The following is a 19,882-nucleotide window of genomic DNA, read 5'->3' as shown; positions in this document are numbered from 1 at the left end:
GATCTCATCTTTCATTCTGGCTAAATTCCAACACACAATTTCATTAACCCAGGTACTGCAGGTGATAAAACTCATTTTTCCCTAAAGAGACAGCTAAAAAGTACCAGTTATACATTTATGAAGTACCAGCAATCAAAATTATGGATTTTCTAAAAGGTTTTTAACTACTTTTATTGAAAGGAAAATCGCTGTCTCAGACTTTTGTGACACTATTGCTAATAATAAATTTTACCATTTAGACATCGCAGTAATATGGTAGACAGTGTCAATAAAAGTATGAAACAAAGATGATCCCTGTCTCTTAAGGAATGCTTTCTGATTACACACCGGAAATTATAATGGGAAACATAAACTAAGTGCACCTTTAAGAGAGGGAAAAAGGGGATAATGCAAGGCAATGGTCCTCGCTACATATATCCCATCAGCAGAACTATTTTATATATATATATGTGTGTAAAGGATGTATGAAAATAAAACAGAAATGAAGTTATAATGTTAAATAAAAATATTAGACTAAATAATGACCTAATGGAAATTGTTAATGATAATTAAACAATACATACACGATAAAACACACATCAACAACACAATAAAAATTAAACCGACAGGAAAAATAACAATCCAAATAATAAAATAAAGAATAAAAATTTAAATAATTAAATAAATCGATTTAAGAAAATGATGAAATGGGGATTTCAGGGGGCTATCTGGAGCCGGCCCGGTGCTGGCCGGCTCGGGAGGGGCGGGAGCGGGGCAGTGCCGGGGATGCTCCCGGGGATGCTCCCGGTGCCTCTCCCGCTCCCAGCAGCATTCCCGGGAGCACTAGAGGGCACTGTGGGATTTGGGCCACCCCGGGCTCGCCGCCGCGGGGGTCCCGAGCTCCCTGCCGGGCACGGATCGGGAGGATCGGGAGGCGATGGAAGCGCCGGGAGCCGGCACCGGACCGGCCCCGTCCCGCTCGGCACCGGCGGCTCCGGCCGGGATCCCCCCCGCACGGGACGGGGCCGCATCCCAAAGCTTCTTCCCCCTTCCCGGGGGGGTCCCGCCGGCCCTAGAGAACCCTGAAACACCCACGCACAGCCCAGCCTTTCCCTGCCCTCGCTGCCTGTTGGATTAAACCCGCGCCGTGCGGCTGATTGCAGGGCAGAACGCTCTGCCATGCAAACCAGCGCAATTAATGCCTTTGAAACAATTTATGATTTCCGGCCTACTTCAACATGTATTAGCATATACCTGGTTTCTTTAATATACACTTTGTTTTTCCAAAACCACAAACATAGTTGCTGGAATTTCATGTGGAAGTGCTTAAGGGGTTGAAAGTTAACACCTTTGTGAGCCGAGCAGTCTCACAGTTGCTGCTAAACAAAAGCCTCTTTGTAGAAGCTTTCTCGAAATGTTTTCTTAACATGTTCCAAGTAGTTTTAGGCAGGCAACTAAAGTAAACAAGATGTTACCATGATAAAAACACTTGTGAAAACATTACAGAGTGCACTTAGTAGTTTCTTTCACATAAACTCCCCTTCGTTTCATCAAAGTTAAATGCACATGAAGCAGATTACCAGCATCACTGCAAGACAAGACTGCCAGATCTCTCCAAAGGTCTGCGTCCTTTCTTTTAAAGAATATATTTGATTTTAAAATGGTACAGCCAGGATTAAGCACGTCTAACCCACAATCAAATTATAGGGAAAAAAAAAGGGGGGGGGCAGGAATAATAAAACCCTATACAGTCTTCTTAATTTTTTGCTCTGGATACCCGGCTACCCTGCTGAATAAACCACCCTCCCTCCAGCCGGGATTTCCTGAACAACTTGCCGTATGAGGGGTATATATTTCTATCTTCAAGGGTCTTTAAACACATGCAAATGAAATCAAGGATATAGTCAATTTTGCAGGAAAGTCGCTCTGTGCTGCGAGCTGCTCCTTTGGCTGCTGCCCGTGAGACGAGCGCTGGTTAACAGGCCAGACACGCGTGCACCCTCCAGCCCTCACCTCGCTCCCTGCAGCTTGGAAAAGGCCACAGGGTCACCGCCCTGAGACTGGACTTGTTTTTGTTTTTAGGCTCAGGGAGTATTCTGGAGCATGCAGGGCTCTGCTGTTTCATTAGGCAGAGCAGCAGCCCCTGCTGCTATCAGTTAGCTCTAAGTGATACCGCATCACATGATAATCAATGGCTGATGGGTTCAAAAAAGAAACGCTACACAACGATGCTAAAACTGCAACTTATTTCAAAAAGAAATAGGGAAATAAATGCGTACAATAGCCCGTGTATCTGCTGGTTCTGATAAGCATCCTCCTGTTGGCTGTGAGTGAAAGACAACTAGGATCGTTATTTGTACAGTATTTATCTTTGAAATCAAGGGCCCTGTGGTGTACCTCACCTTGGGAACAAACACTACAGAACGATCACAGAAGAGTGTCAAATCTCTGGTTTTGATTTACCAACAGTTATGATATTTCTTCCTCAGGAGGAAAAGAAATGAACCATGTTTTAGACCTGTGAGTCCTTTTTTCTCCCTTAACTGAAGAATCATTTTATTGTCATACAGGGCTTTCATTCCCATACAACTTCTCTTTGCCTTTTCACAAGGTAAGTGAAATTAAGCAATACTCGATACACAGGCTGTATTTCACTTGGTAAACAAGAGCTTTTCTCTTGAGGGGACCGTCAAAAGAGTGTCACATATTATACAAGTATCAGAAAGAAACTTCAACCATCTACCTGTTATCTTTCCATTGAATAATGAATTCTGCTAAGTGGCAACATAATTTAAGGACAGATTCTCCACTGGAGACATGGAAGACTATGGTATTTTATGAAGCAATGTCAATTCACTGCTCAGGGACATCCATTTCTGCATTTGTTCTAGGTTAAATATCACTCTGAATAGTAAGACTTTGGACACTACAGCATTTGGATAATTAGAAAATTTACACGAGCTGATGAGTTTAGGAAACTCACCGGAAATATCTGAAAGGATGAAAGATTTCAATGGAGGCAAAAACTGGACTGATGGTGAAAAAACTAGAACTGATGGAGCAGCTTGAAGTCCAGCTGGTGACAGTTTTCAGGTTATTCCTGACTACTGATTGCTGCACGTATCTCCTCCAAGTGAACCGGGTCTATGTACTGAAACATCTCCAAAATACCACATGGAAACCCTGCCCTACCCATGCTTCTGATTAAGAGCTGTTTTTTCTATGCATGGCCACCTCAAGCAGACCATTCGAGATTGCTATGGAATCTTCCTGAAAGCAGCTGCTCTCACCTGGAACACAGGACTAGCACAGGAAGCAAAGGTGGCACAATCTGACCATGTGTGACCACACATGTTATTCTGCTATCTAAGGCTACCACAGCACCCTTCCCTTGCACTTACTGCAGTAAAGATGAGAATTGTTTTAAAGGTCTAAATGCTATAGTATGGCATATGAATATGAATGAGCTGGCAAGTATGGCAAGATTAGCATTTATTTCACTTAAGTGAACAACAGGATGAATTACAAGGAATGAGGCCACCCTTCATGGAAATTTATGACTAGCACCTTCTTATTTTGTAATCCTCTTGTAATGAGAACCTTCTCATTACTGTACCATTCCTCACTTGTAACATATGTTTATAGTAGGACCAGCGCTGCTCCTGTGAATTCAGGAGGGGGAGGGTTGTGCCAGTGGAACCACAACTGTTCCACTGTTCTGAGAGCAAAACCCTATCTGTATCATCTAACATCACTCAAGAAAAATCCCCTGCTTGCTTTTGCCCTTCCCTCCCTCACATAAAAATCCAGGGAACTGCCCCAGAAACAGCAGGTACAGCTGAACCTTTTGGGACTAAGTCTAGTCATTCATCCCAAAGAACCTCATGTATTTATGTGGACTAACTTCATGAGACGACTACTCTACATGGGAGAAAAATTTGTCCCTTTGCACAGGGAAATCACAAACATTGCTTGGGTGGCTGGTCTTTAGTGATCTTACAACTGACCAGTCACACAACTTGGGCAAAGATCAGGGACAAACCTTCAGTAACCTGGATGCATCCCCAGCACGTGTGTACCTGGTGTCCTACCCAGACAAAGAACTCTTTTGTGATGGGAATAGGGGTGAGGTTGATGGTTTAGTTGTGGAGCAGCCATGTGTAAGCTATTAGGGCTCTGAGGTCCTTCCCTGCATCGGGATGCACGCACTACCACACACTAGTCCATAACGCACTGTTTATGCAACGTGTAAAACTGTGTTCTTTGGCAGCAAGGAAAAGGTCTGCAGCAAACTGCAGGGGCCCAATTAATATAATTATAGTTTATTTTTAGTAGTGTAGACTTTGTTCATTAGTTACTTATTCGACATAAATTAAATTTCACGTGATGTTCTGCAATTCTCTGTTCAATTATGGAGTTAATTTAAGACTAGATTTCTAAATTAAAGTGAAATCAAGGTTAAAACAAGGTTTTATTATTTACATGATCGATACTGCAACTTAAAAATTATTTAAATAAAATTAAAAAAAAAAAATCTGCGGAACTGCAAACACTGTTTTACAGCAATACACTGAGCAAGACCATAATTTCCCCATGGGACTAATTTACTATCCCCTGTTAAAACGTTCTTGAGCCTGATCCAAAAGCCACTGAAGTGAAAGGGAGCTCTCTGTTGACTTCAATGGGCTTTGCATCAGGCCCAGGGTGAGTGACAGCACACAAAATTTCAGAGCATGCTTTCTGTACAATGCAAGTGCCAAAAAAACCATCCTTACTTTAGGAACGACTGGAAGTCTTCACATACTGCTTCACAGCCCGGCCATTTGCATACGCCGTGTCCGTACAGCGGGTGGCTGTGTGAGTGCTCCTCGTGGGATAAACTGGAGGGGAGAAAGAGGAGAGAGAAAAAGTGCTGTGAACTGAAGGCACTGTAACAATTCGTCCTCGCCAAGACTCCTAAAGACCAGCAAATACCAGATCCTGCAGCATCCCCAACAGTGCACGTTACCCGCCCGGCTCTTGCCCAGGGTTTTTCAAAACAGAATTAAATACCATTTGCAGTTTGAAATATGTGTCATTCTTACTTAGTTATCCTCCTACATTTCATTCATTAATTAAGAGGTTTGTAAAGAATTTAAATTAACATGGACGGGGGAGAAATCATTTGACAGACCTGCTTAATATCTTGCTTGATATTTTGCTAAAAAATTTATGAACATTGCATATTTACAATTCAACTTCATCGAGAAGTCATCTCCATACAGCAGTGTCCCATTACACCATAACACAGCTGGACCTGAGGTTTTCCTCATGGCTAAAGAAAGGAAAAGCATCAAATTTGCAGCCTTGGCTTTCCCACCATGTTATTTATTTACTGGGTTGGTTTCTTTTCCGGTTGTTTTTTTTTTTTTTTTCTTGTTCTTACAGGCTGTTTCATTGCGCAAATACGGCCCCCTTACATCCCAAGAAAGAAGATTTGAGATGTATTTTGAAATGCAAAATTCGCCACAAAGAAGAGGGGGTATGCAATCAAAGGATTCCTCAGTACGAGGGGTTAGTGGGGGCTATTAACCTTGCCTGAGATTGGGCAGGAACGTCAGAGAGCCTCCTAACTACTGAACCCAGGGTTAAAGCAAGAAATTCATATGAGCACTAAGGGGTTAATCCTTCAGCGGGATTCCAATCAATACGTAATGATTTGGCTGCACTGATCCAAGTCATGAGACGCTTTGATCCAGGCCATGTGGTGCTCAGGGAAATGTATCTGTTGCACTCACTGATGAACCATATTCTAAAATATCTTCTTTATTCGACTTCTGCATGGAAACTTCGTAAGGAAAGGAATTATTTTCTGCAACAATCTCCATAACCTTAGATGACTTTAAAAGCAAAATGTCAAAATAATATTGAAATCTCTATTTTATGCTCACACATGTATGTATTTTTCATGGCCAATCTTTTTGCTACAGTATGTCTGTGCTGTATTATGGACTTCAAACATACACAAAGGATATGAACACATACCAGCATCTAGGTGTGGCTTTTATGACTTACTTCATCCTGGATTACAGGTAATGTTATGGATAAATGCCTACTTTTTGCCATTTTACTTTTACACACACGTGGAAATGCTGTTTATTCTTCTTCTGTAATATTATCTGTCTGTGCACTCGAACAAAATTGTGCTCCTGTATTATTTCAGATGCACAGGGTAGACAGATCACTGTAAATACAACCCTGAAATGTCATCCCAAACACAAACTAGTTGGAAGAGAAATTCCTGCCCAGATTCTGCCACTTTTGACTTTAAGCCCAATGAGAATCTGAAGATTAATGAAGCTGTTTTTAAAATTATTTCACATTTTAAAAAAATTACTGACTAGAGAAGGTATTATGAGTTTTACATGAACCTAATTCATTATTTCATTAATATCTTTTTTTTGGCTGCTTACAAATGGTCCTTCAAGCATAAATATATAGATGTACAAAGTAATTTCCTAAAAACAACAGTAAGTGAAGAGCCTTACACAGGTCCTCTCTATATACAAATACTAGACTGCTTTAACTCAATCAGTCTTCTAAAAAATGTTCAAGTGAGGGGAATCTCTGTAAAGTTTTTAAAAGAACTACAGAACAGATGCATTCTTTTCAAGGAAATTACAAAAATGCTACATCACCCATTTCCTCAGCTGAGGAAGAGGGAGAATGGCTGAAGAACACCATCCACCGAAGCCAAACAGGCATATGGTCAAACATCCTCTATATACCTCAGAAAATAATGGGCTTTATCATCTGTTTCTGTACCTGGATACAGCAAAGGGTGAGAAAGGAGGCTTGCATGTTAACACTCCATTAAAGTCCATAAAGATAACATATGAGAGTTATGATTTCAGTGTGTTTGGAAGAACAAAAAACAGAACAAAAAAGAATCAGTGTATCAATCTGCCCAGTGCATGTTACCCACACACTGGGACTTGTGATGGCCAACTAAGGAGTCAGTCTCCTGTGGGGTTTAAGCACTGTAAATCTCATTATAATATCAACAGGAGTCACATGGCTTAAACCCCCAGCAGGGATTTTTAAAGTTTCTCTGTGAGAGCCTAAAGGCCATGGCCAAGTCAACGGAAAGAGCCCTACCGAGATTTGTATTTATTTTTTAAATCCGAGTGCAAATCTCCTTTCTTTCCAGGGAACTTGCACAAGAACAAGACAAACTGTGTAGGACATGACACCCTGGCATTGTGTCCAAAGAAAATGACGGAATGACCAAGACAATATCAAACTCTAAATGATGCTCAGGATGTCAAAGGCTCGTGCTGTCAATAACCACGAGGGCTGGTGCTGACTGTAAATGGGAACCTAAAAGGTCACTTTGCCAACACGATGCTGTGCGTAACACGCTTAACACCTACACAGAGCTTCCCCTGCCGCTCAACCAAGCAGAGGAACTACTTCAACCTACCAAAAATAAGACATTTCAAAGAGAAAAAAACCATCAGTCCTGAAAGACAAACGCCGGCCCCCTCTGCAGGCACTGTGCCATTCTGAAGGCAGCGACTCCCATCCTGCTCGGGGGGATTTCAGCAGTGCCTTTTGGTGACCTTAATGTGTCAGTATCAGATTACTGCTATTTCAACCATCCCACTTTTGAAGATATTATAGATTGCCACTTGTTCCCTGATAGAGCCTGAAGAAGCACCTCAAAACAAAACAAAGAGCGGGTTTATACACAGGCGGATGTAACGCACAAAGGATACAGCCAGTGGAAATGAATGGAGAACGCTGTTGAACTGATCTAAGTACTCACTTTGTTTGAGCAAATAGAGGTGGAAAAAGAAGACTTTAATCCTGTACATAAATAAACAGCTTTGTGAGCACAACGCAAACCTATAATCTGAAATTGCTCACTGATATTTCGCCTGCCTGCAAGCACAGCTTCTGTAATCTGGATGCATCCTTGGTCTCGCTGCCGGAGACAGACTTTTAGAAGATCTGAGCATTGGCAAGCAGAAGCAAGTTTTAGGTCTGTTTGATTTCTAATGACACATTAGAGTAGGTGTTTGTTTCTGTCACCCTCTCCTTCCCAGGAATGCATATTCATGGTCGGGTACTGGTGATGCAACACCAGTTAGTGGAAATGATTTTATAACAAGACATAATTTTCGAAGTAGTGAAGGAATAAATGATTTAAATTCAAGACAATGTGGAGTTCTTTTCTCTTTATGAGGTACTTGCGCAAAAAATAGTTAATAGAATAGAATTACTTCCAAATAATGCAATAGTGATACATTATTGCATTGAACTACAACAAAGAACACTCTGGCAAGTGAAATGTCTTGCTTAAGTCACTTACTCATGACATACAAGAAAGTAACAAAATCCATGTGCGAGGCTGAAAACTGTGTTAAGCGTCCACTTATTTTCTGCTGCCTCCAGCTCTGTTTCCAGTACAGAGGGGAGGGGAGAAGGGACAGGCACTTCCACAGCTCCTCTGGGCTTGCTGGATAGAGGAGAGGAAATTTTACCTTTTCCTCCTTCCCCCTACCTTGCTTAATAACCCTAAGGACCTCCAGAGGGTCTGGTAGCAATTTCACCTCTCATTCCTACAGGGATGGCTGTGGAAGCTTGCACAGCCCACTCCTGCCAGCCACTCACCTTTTGGAATACACCTGATGTGCTACAGCATCCTGGAAGAATCACACTCTAGGACACAAGAGCACAAGAGACAGAGACACCAGAGAGACAGCCAAGTGCTGATGGAGAGTAAAAACGACACCCTGAAGTGAGATGGGAACATGCTGGGTATTGGGGAAAGCAGTGACCAAAGCCCCAGCACGAAAGCTCCCTGTGCTCTTTAAATGGTTTAATTCAACCCACATTTATTAACCACATGGAACTGGGTACTGTGCTTGTACACACTGGCTGAAAGTCATGGATAGATATAAAATCCAGCTAAGCAGAAGCCTGAGTGTCTGTGCTTCTGCCACACAGTGGACCATATTTTAAATATTCATGATGCTGACATACTTCATAATTCCACTCTCTTCCACATCTGCTTGGGCCAACGATCTTTGCCAAAACACTGGGGGAAGTCAGTGATGTAGAGAAGCATCCTTGATTTTCTATTACAGTTATGAAGCATCTGCTCACGTTCTAACAGAGCTCAGAACATGCCTGAGCCACCTGCACACTGAAAAATCAATACCACATCTCTTGCTTTCCTCCTGCAAGGAGCTGGAGCACAGCACCCTCAGAAAGCACAGAATTGCCTTTTTAATTTTACTTTATTCCTTAGGGTCAATGGGAAGTGACCTCATCTTTGCCAGCTGCCATGAAACTGATATCCATGTACAGCCCAGGCAGGAGTGTGGGGCTCTGTCTCACACCACATTCCCCCTCTCTCTCATATAAATGGCATGGCCACTGAGGCAAAACGCCACAATTTTGGCCCTGTACAGGAGAAGGAGACACACAGCTGGGAACTAACATGGCTCTCCCAGAGTTGTGACTGCCTGGTGAGCTCTAAAGCTCAGCAGAAGGCACCAAAAGAATAAGGCTGCTGAAAAAAAAAAAAAATCACAATTTTCTGAGTTAGAAACACTTACCACATCTGATTTTAAAACGAAACGGAAGCAGTAATGATTAAATCCTTGTACTAACTGTACTCAAGTGCAAGTTCCTGCCTTCACGACAGAATCAACCAAACAAAGATGTGTTTTGCAGTCAAATTCCACTGGTGCAAATCCCTTCAGATTTTTAGTAAGGTGGGCAGAACCTCTTTCCTCTCTAAACTGTGAATACAAGAAAAACCCAACCAATAACTAAATGCCAAAACTTCCAGATACTCATGCTCCTGTGCAAGCCTCAGGAACCACCCAGAAAGCAGATATATGATCTAAACAGCAGGCTGTCCAGGCAGGGTGATGCCTCTCCATCACTGGATAAAGCTTAACAGAAGGTCATGGGCCTGCAGCAGAGGTGGAATTTGATATGAGTGGTCAGTGACAGCTCTTTCTACAACTGGCTTACAAATTTTTGGATGCTTTTTAGAAGAGCACTTCTCCTCTTCCTCACTACTTTAGTCCACGTCCAGACCTAGGACTACAAGCAGCTCATGTTTTACATCAAGCCCTATTGGAAGTAACAAGATGGTATATTACATTTTAAATGACTACACCAATTTAAGACAAATCAAGTTAAAACTGCAGCCCACAGGCTGAAATCCTCTCTCCTAATCGGTGTGCACTAACTTGTGTACTCCTGTAGCATAAGAAGAAAAATAGCAGTGCTGCTGTAACACGAGGCCACCTGTGCACCCCAAATCACCCATTTATACCTCTTGTGGCACTATTCCCTAAATTCCTGTCCTGCAAGAACAGTGAAGAATCTGCAGCAAGACTAAGACAAAATGTGGCTGACATTCCCCTTCCCTTCTACCCCCACCCTCACTGCAAAGAGCAGAACCAGACTGGATAATTATAAGCATCATCTTCTGGTTTTGATCTATCCACTGATGGTTTGGATTATTAATCAACATTATGACCCTCCAGCACTCTAACACATCCTCCTTCCAGTGGCAGCCCCTCTTCCAGCCCCGCAGGAAAACTGCCACAGGGCCTGGACAGTCACTGCCCTACATCCCTTCATTGGAGGAATTAAATGTATTTCTTGAGCATTTAAAAGAAATGCCCATTGCAAAAAATCCATCACTTATCGCCAGTGCAAATTCCACTCCTGCATTTGAATTAACGAGTTTCTCTATGATTTAAAAGTCTTATTTTTTTATTTCAACCTTGTGCCTAGGTACTGTAGTGGAAAGTACATCAAATATACCCAGACACACACGATTTGAAACGCTGGATTTTAAATTCCAGCACTGCTAACTAATGAGAACAATTTTTTCCTTCTTCTTCTTTGTAGCATCACTTCATGTACTTACATACCATAATCATATCCTCCTAGAGCCTCTATTTTTCCAGGGTGTAGATCTTTAATTCCCTTTAATCTGTCTTCATAGCCTATTCCCTCCAACTCCTTTATCATCCTAGCTGCTCTCCTCTATATTTGCTCCAGCTTCTCTTTATCCCTTCTGCAAGAGAGTGGCCAATTGTACATCACACTCAATGTGGTTTAACTGGTTCTGCATAAAGTAGAACAGGAAAAAAAAAAAAGGACTCGGATGCAACATGCATGTTTATGCCTCCCATGACTGCATTTACCTTTTTTGACTAAGACATGGCACAGAGTGTCCCACCTTAATTTCTCAACCCCGATTATGCCTCAGCCATTTCCCACACAACCGATGCTGAGCAGCTGACGTGTCATGTCAAACCCGCAGTTTGGAATTTTGATTTCCGAGCTGGGCTACTTTCTACTTATCCCTGCTAAATCACATTTTATTCCTCTCTGAACAGTCTCCTAATTTATTCAGATTAAAACGGATTGATTCAGTATCTTAGTTTAATTAGGAAAAAAATGTGATCCAACTACTTTCTTGGGTTTTTGGGGCTAGGGGGATGTTCTGCGGGTTTTTTTTTTTCCAGTTTGCTTTTTTTTTTAACACTGACTTTCAGCACAGCAATCCCATCCCTCTTACACACCCAATTCGCATGGCAGAAGGAGGTGGCAATGGCAAAGCTTTGGCCCCAATTCAGCAACCCTTTTAAGAACACACACAAGTATAAAAACACAGGATTAGACCTTGGACTTCACCGAGACCGAGGTGTAAAATTACCAGCGAACATACATACTTTGTAAAAAGATACTGTTTGTCGACCTTATTTTACTGTAATTTATATTCTGTTATAACATTTAAATTTATAATAAAAGAAAACACTGAGAAACAAGATCTATTCTTGTTCAACAAAATTCTATTCTGTTACATTTAGAGTTGAGGCAAGTCTTCCACTCTTATATAAACCGGCGATACGTCAACAAATATGATTAACAGGGATTATTCACGTCAGTATTTTTCACCCCTGTCCCACAGGCACAACAAAACCTGCGCAGAAGGTGACTGTCACATCACACACAGCCTGGCAGCTCGCTAGGGGGGCTTTCGCCCACCCCACGCCCCTGCAGCAGCAGCAAAGTGCCCTTGGGGAAATGTTTATAAAAATATAATTAAGATAAATAATGACTCCATGGGAGAACTACAGCTAGAGCGTTGCATTCTCTCTGCCACATGCTTTCTCCTTGGAAGAATGCTGTTTAAAAAAGCACTAAAATCGAGAGGACACAAGCCTGCTTCCCCAGGGAAGCGTGCTGAATCATACAGGTAGTGTAAATATCATATGCTGTTGCAGGTGCTAGGCGGTCTATTTGTTTGTGTTTACTAAAAGGCATAACAAATAGTCCCACTAAAACAGAACAACACTTGGCATTGGACTGATAGGTACCAGAGCAGCCACAAATCACATTCATACATTTAGATCTGAACTGATGGGCAATGCTAAAGCTTCACCTTGCTTTTTGGGAGGGCCTCTTTGCCATGATTTGCCCCTGTCAGAGCACACAGAAGCTCAGCATCCTTCACGAGCATCCCACACCCAGGGAAAACCACGCAACAGTGGGGAAGAAAGTAAAAAAAAAGACAAGAAGTACAGAACAGACTTGCATGACATACATGGCCAGCTAACATCGTTTACAGCTTTGCAACTTCTGAGTTAATTCACAGTATAAACAACAAGGAAAATGTTTCTTCCGAGCAAGACTTCCTGTAAACTGTTCATTAGAGCGCGCGGAGCGCGGGGCTGTGCACCTGCTGATTAACCATGCGCTCCAAGAATAAACACAAACCCCAGCCAGCCAGATTGTTCTGGAATTTGCTCTGAGCTGATTTTTCTTCCCCCATGTTATAAATTGGATTCTACAATAAAACAAACAGCAGAACATAGGTTGCCCAGAGTTAAAATCTACTTTTTACACTACATTGACCACAGCACCCACAGGCACAGCTACAATGTCTTTCTATGAATGGGACAGATTGCCATATGGATGCAGACACTGAACAAGCTGTACAACTCCTGGCGACAAGTGCCTAGGGGACTGTCCTATATTAGCACCACCTGTGCTGTGGAAATTGTGCTCTGTGTATGAAATGGTATTTAAGGGCCCATCGCGATGTTATTTTTGAGTATACACAAAAAGGAAAATTACAGTTAAAAAGAATTCGCTGGCTAGCGGATCTGTTGCTCAGTTCCCGAGATTGTTTCCCAAAGGAATAGCTCTCCTCTTTATTCATGCAGCCCAAAATGACAAGCTGCAACACATATTAGCAGTTTCCCTGCCTGGGCTTATACCATCCTTTTAAGGACAAGAATCTACTTTATAATATACATATGTTTTCCTGATCACACAGAAGAAATTACAGGCCTCCTACCTTACCACCACCAGCTATACAGAAAAAACACCCTGTGGCATTTCACAAATGTTGCTCCAGCAGCAAGCAATGCAATATGAATCTTCCTTGGGCTCCTTCCCCCACTCCTCACTGTGCAGCAGGTAGAGCCACAAATCCCTATTACCAAATTTAAATGTGCATCTCACCACTTTGAAAATACAACCGTGTCTGCCTGACAAAAATAGAGCTCTAGATTAGCACAAGATGTTGAGGGAGCGAGGAGAAGGGAAAAGTAGGGAAGAGAGGTATGAGCAGTACCTAGCTGCTCTATGAGAAGAGATTTCCCCCTCTCCAAACTGCAAGAAAAAAAAAAGATGCCAAGAAAAAGTAAAGTAAAACAAATTGAATTAAAGAAAAACAGTTGTAAAGTGAACATTACAACCTGGGAAAAATGATGTCATTTTATTGAGAAACTCATTTTTTTTCCATTAAACCACAGTGAAACGGATAAAGTTTATACAGCTTAATGGTGGAGTTTTACTTTAAATGCTGCTCAATATCTTAGCAGTACGATATAACATGATATAACAGCTGTCATATTAACTGCTCCATTTTTATTGAACAGCACAGAAAATAGTCACACAAAAGTCACTTAAGTCCTCTACTTCTACAGCACTTTCAAGGGTGTTTCTGTTCTCAGACCGTGCTATATATGTTAAAAAAATAACACAGCTCTTTATCAGCTCCCTGCTCAGCTCTTCAGGACAATCAGACCTGAGCAAATCCTGAGGAAGGACAACTTGCACACAGGAGGAAATAAAAAGAAACAGAAATCCGCAGTGCAGTAAACGAAAACCAGGTCCCTTTTTAAGAGTGCTACATAAACACCTCTAATAAAAGAAGAGGACAAATTTTCATTGGACTTTTAAGTATTTAGACAGGAATGTTTTAGTAAAAGTTTAACTGCAAAGTGCTTGCAATTAACAGAAAGCCATCAGCTATTTCTTTGGTATGTAAAAATAGCATTAAGCTGTATTAAATGCACATGTAAGTATCTCAGTTGCAAGAAAAGGGAGGAGATATGCAAAGCACTCAGATATCAAACAATGATCTGTTGGCCAGATGGAGGAATAAAACAATACATATGCTAAAATTTGGAAAAGTTCTGTTAGGCGTCTGCCAAGGCTCACCCAATCTATTTTAAGTGCTTTTTGATACATTAGCTTAGTGTTTGGAGTTGTACAACTGATGGTTATTACACAAGGACCAGAGAGCAGCGAAGCCCTGGCATGCAGGAGCTTCCCAAACATCAAACCCAGCACCCTCCTCCAGCCAGGGGCCACATCAAACATTCACAGGCTGGTTAACTTTGCATCTTTCATAGGGGGGGAAAAAAAAAAACAAACACGTAAGCTGCTTTTAGTTTAGTGAAGGAATCCCCTGAGCAGCGTGATGAAGGAGCTGCTGGGCAGACTGAGGAGCAAGTGGAATTGTACAACTGATTTAGCACCGTGGCAGACGGTGGGTGCGGGCGACGCACAGGAGGCTCCACACCCGCATCTGAGAAGCACGAACAATAAAAAGTGCCTGATAAGGCTCAGAACTGAGGATTAACAGCCCCAGGTCTGAGTCACAGCCGGTGTTTTTTCAAAACTGATTACAGAAGAGTGACTCAGAGGGGAGCCCGTTCAGTAACTGGTGGCATTTCTTTGGCAGGGGAGTGAGTGCCAAGGGATCAGACACTGGGACACTTCAGGCACAAAATAAAAGGAGATGGCCAGGACAGTGCCTCGCTGTCACCATGTCATTGTCACCAACAGCCCAAGCCATTCCAGGTGCAATGAGAAGCACAGCAGACACGTGGAAAAGCAGGATGGTTTATCAGATTACCCAGCTGGGCATCCAGCTCAGGTCTCCACAGCAAGGATGGAGGCACCTGAGCTGCTCAGACCACAGGTAAGAGCACAAGGGTCATGATGGGCTGTGAGTACCTGGAGCACCTGAATACCTCTTGGGAGGAAAGGCCCCAGGAACACATATTTATGGGAGAATGATCTGAAGTAACTTAATCCAACACAACTCTGCTGATGGTGAAGGATAATGAACTAAAATCAGTTGCAGGGAGCAACTGAGGGGAGCTGACACAGCTGAGCAGATCTGACGCTGGCACCAGTGCAGAATGAATGCCAGGGACTAAGGGGAGAGGCTGGCCAAGAGAGGATCGGGCCCTGGGAGCATATGGACTGCAGGCTGAACTGTTTCATCCCGAGCATTAATAATGGACCCAAGTCCGTAATTCTTAATTGTGCTGAATCCTAATGCCCTCATCTAAGGGCCTTGGGATTTTGATGGAGGATCAGCTGGCATGGAAGATAACAACAGTAAAACACGAGGCATTAGGCCTAAGCAGCAGATCAATGGTCTGCCACGCCATTCTCCTCACTTCCCTTCAGAGCCTTCTCCAGACTCTGTCCTCCTGCCACACTGGCAAGAAAAAGCAATTTTAAAATCCCCTTGTTTATCCCATCTATTTTTTCCTATGAGTGGCTGCTTGCTTGTGTGGAAGGACAAGACTCAAGTATAGCTGGAAAGGGTATAAAGGCAGCAAGGGGAAGAGCTGGGACTGCTGGCAGATGGAGAAAGGACTCTTGGACACATAGCCTTTATCTGCAACACTTCACCTTACCTCTGGTAAACAACAGATGCACTTCTTAAATTAACAGGTCTGGACCTTCATTAACTCACTCATTTATGTACAGCCTCCATCATCCTGGCTCTGCTGTGGTCAGTGCAGGATGGTGCCAGGGGATGGGACCAGCATAAGGTGCTCAATAACTCCACTGCACCCCCAGACCTCCCAGTTCAAGCCTAAACTGGAGTAACTTCTACCCACTGCAAAGCACTAATGAATTTTGCACTGTTCTGCTTTTCCAAATCTACTCACATGGGGAGTATTCCCAAGCATGCAGGTTTCAAGATGCCCACTGTTCATCAGGTTTTACAGTTAGTAACCACCTGAAGTAACGAAGCACCCCCCTCACTTTGTTTTGGTGCTTTTCTTAAGAAAATAATCAAGCTTTTCTCAAATAAGATGCAGTGGAACAAGATGGAAAGTGGGTACTGTCCCTGACATTTCTAAGCACAGCAGATGTACTTAACTGGCTCCTGTTATTTATTTATTTACTTGTGTAGAGAAAAACTGCTTGTTACTGAAGAAACCCAAATGCTGATAAGATGATGAGAGGTTTGCATGCTGGTTGATGGTCTCACTTTCCCTTATCCTGAATGAATACAAGTATCTATAACTAAATATTTCCCTTAGGGTACTGATGACTGAGGTATGTTTATTGCATTGAGTGAATTTATATATATAATCAGCACAATAAACATTATTAAATTGTCTGAGTAAAATCAAAGCATGAAACACACAGTCAGTGCTGAATTCTAATGATGCTGAATGCCCATGATTGCATGGGGAAAGGATCTTAACAAGCCTTGATTTGAGCTTTGGCATCCGCCTCACAAATCACACGAAATGTTCTCTCTTTAATAGTGCTGAATATTGATAAATGTCTCTGCACGGCACAACAGGGAAGTTGGTCTCTATTGGCAATCTTTACCAAAGTGTGTTTTTTCCTTCTCTACACTCAAGGGTTTACCCTGAATGATTTAATTATAATTTTCCTTGTGTAAGACAAATTAAAGAGGAGAGTAGGAGTGTCATGCCAAAGCAGATTATTTATCTCCTTAACAGATTGCTGTGCACCAAACCCCAGAGCTGCTGCTGCTGCTACTTAGAGAAACTGGGCAAAATGTGGGACAAAAGCATAGATGTAATATACATTTAAAGCCCAAATGAATGAAAGCATTAACCCATTATTTATAGCTGGAATTGTTTCATTCCCAGGGAAGCCATATAGACGGAGTATGCAGAAACCAAGCACAGCACCATGGTGTTCCCTGGGAGGGTGCCTCCTGCTTTTGAAAGTATTTTTTGCTTTTTGGACGTCCTGAGTGACTCTGGTCACCCACCTGCCATTTGCTTTCTAGTCATGAAGGAGAAGTGTTTCTGTCACTGGGGCCCCAAGCAGAGCAGCCCCGCAGTGGGCAGTGTCACCAGTGTCACCAGAGCTGTGTCCCTGCAGCCTGTGCAGAACCCCAGTCTGGGCTGGCGACGCGTGGGCACGCCAGGCAGCCAATGACTACTGCTCCTGCTATTTTAAACCCCTTGTTTATAACCAGAATGTGTTTTTTTACCCAAGATACAGAGCAGATCTGCTGCTCGCCCGCTGATTCTAACACAGGTGCCTCCTGTCTCGCAGGTCTGGAGCAGCCTCCCAGCCTGACCCGTGGGATCAGGAACCCCCTAAAACACAGCCTGAACTATCCCAGTGACATGTGCCAGAGATGACAGTGATGATAGTAACTCCCACATAACCAACTTTGCCTCCTGCAGCCCACTCCTTCTCAAAAGCCCAAGAGAAAGAGGTTGAAAACAGCTTTACAGCACACCCTAAAAGTTAATGTTACCTGTATATGATTATTTATGGCTGCTGGGCAGTCGTTATGATGGCTGTGCTTAACTGTTAGGACACTTACAGATTTTACTATGTGCTTTTTATTGTTGGTTAAATCTAAATAAATAGCTCTTGGTTGTATCCGACCAGAGCTAAAAGCCAGTTGCACAGAAGGTGCAGGAACAAGGGGAAATCCACAAGTCAAAAACCTTCCCTGGCCAGCCCAGGCTGTGACTTATGTGATAGGAGGTGGAAGGGCTGATACCTCCCTAGTGAGCCCTTCCCACAGCCCCACTTGACCTGAGCCTGAGCTAGGGACTGCCTTTGAAAGACTCCTTAAGATTTGTTGTGCTGAACCAGACGGGTACAAGAACACATAAGGTTTTCACTCTAATGAATGGTGGGAGCAAACTCATGCTCCTACCAGATCCACGATATTTTCTAGTCTTAAACTATGCAATCAAAAAATTACTACACCCCTGCTCGTGCCTGTGCTCTCTTTTGCAAGCCCACTAAAATTCCACCTTCTGTGAGCTTTCAAACATACATGTGATGGCAGAGCACAGCAACTTTTCCCTCTCTGCTCACTCCCCACCCTGAACTCCCTGTCCGTAGATAAATATCCTTTCAGAAAGGAAACCAGTGCAAAATATCTCACCAAGAGGAGTTTCTGTGTCACATGAAATCCAGGCAGGCACCACGGTGCCTGATGAGACTGCAACAAAACCCTTAAGTGCATCAGAGGCATTCTCCTGCCTGTAGTCTCCTGTTCTACTTATGGATAAACATGTAATTCAATCACTGCAGCAAATGGATGGCATAAAGCCTCCATGTACCAAAGAGAGGCAGGACAAAGCAAAGTCTGTAGCTCTCACTCTTTTGTATTCCTAAAGATACCTATTTTGTATTTTGATATTTCAGAGAATTCAAGATATATAAGGAAAGTATAAGGCAAGCTTAATAACACAGCTATTGATTCCAGAACTGAGGATTTAGTCTTCTAAACTAAGACAATCTCAAACAATACCATGGCATGTTTATGCCTTCCTAATTAATCTGGAACTTTACTAATAAAAGCATGTGTATCACCTTGTCTGTAGATCCCAGCTGCCTCCTGGTCACAATTACAGGACTCAGACATGGATTTACAGGTCTGCTCAACACTATACACAGAGAAAATTCTTACTTCAGAACAGATTCCTGTATTTCCACTACATTTCAAACTGAACTGAATCTGTTTCCTGGTTTAGATTGCCATTAGCACACAGCACGTGCCTCTATTCAGTGAAAGAATATCCATCTTGCTGCATGGGTTTTTACTTTATATACCCGGTAAGAAAAACATAGATAAAAAATTTATTGAAAAGCCATAAACCCATCTTGTTCAGTTCTATATGCAGCAAAAAGGGAATTAATTGTTTAATAAACATCAAATTTTTTTTAGTATCCCATGTAAGTCCTCATGAAAACCACGTCCTTGGTACTTACATGCATTATAAACATATTCACTGATGTTCCCACACACGTCCTTGTAATGGGTATTTAAAGGATGCCTTACACACACAGCACTTCTTCCAACAGTGGGTGTGCTCTCCTTTAAAATCTATCTATTCCCAGCAGCACTATTTTCTTAATATCAGAGAGATATAAGAGGTATTTATATAGCTTCCCTATCAATCTACTTTCAGACCACCAGAAATACAAACTCTATGGCTTAAAAATTCCATTATCCTCTTTCTAATGAATGAAAGGAGGACGGACAGACAAAGCCATCAGTTTCCATAAAATCCACCTTTCACTAGTGTCTGCTGTAACATTTCTGGATGGGCAAAGGGACTCTCCTGAATGCAAAGGAGCACTGCCCTCCCCACTGCACCCACTCCTCGAGACCCTTCCTCCTCCTCCTCCTCCTCCGGCAGCGACGCCGAGGCTGCAGCCGGCGCAGGCACCCACGGCCCCGGCGCCTGGGCCTGTCTATCTCCCCAGAAGCAAAAGTTACGTTGTTAGACACGCCTCAGTGAAATCTGGGGGTGTAAAGAAACAA

At 42.6% G+C, this 19,882-nt stretch overlaps 1 protein-coding gene across 16 annotated transcripts in view; it reads right to left on the bottom strand.

Moving 5' to 3' along the window:
• Positions 1–19,882, bottom strand: part of FOXP1 (forkhead box P1) — a 379,555-nt gene that overhangs the window by 42,045 nt on the left and 317,628 nt on the right. For all 16 annotated transcript variants that reach the window (XM_088171262.1, XM_088171263.1, XM_088171257.1 and 13 more), the window contains one exon: positions 4,755–4,859. In XM_088171262.1, coding sequence (XP_088027388.1) covers positions 4,755–4,859 — 105 coding nt within the window. The remainder of the gene's footprint in view (positions 1–4,754; positions 4,860–19,882) is intronic.

Source organism: Sturnus vulgaris, chromosome 11 (assembly GCF_052056855.1).
Source record: "Sturnus vulgaris isolate bStuVul1 chromosome 11, bStuVul1.hap1, whole genome shotgun sequence".
Classification (NCBI taxonomy): domain Eukaryota; kingdom Metazoa; phylum Chordata; class Aves; order Passeriformes; family Sturnidae; genus Sturnus; species Sturnus vulgaris.
The sequence above is the reverse complement of the archived record's forward strand: the minus strand, read 5'-3'. Positions and strand labels throughout refer to the sequence as shown.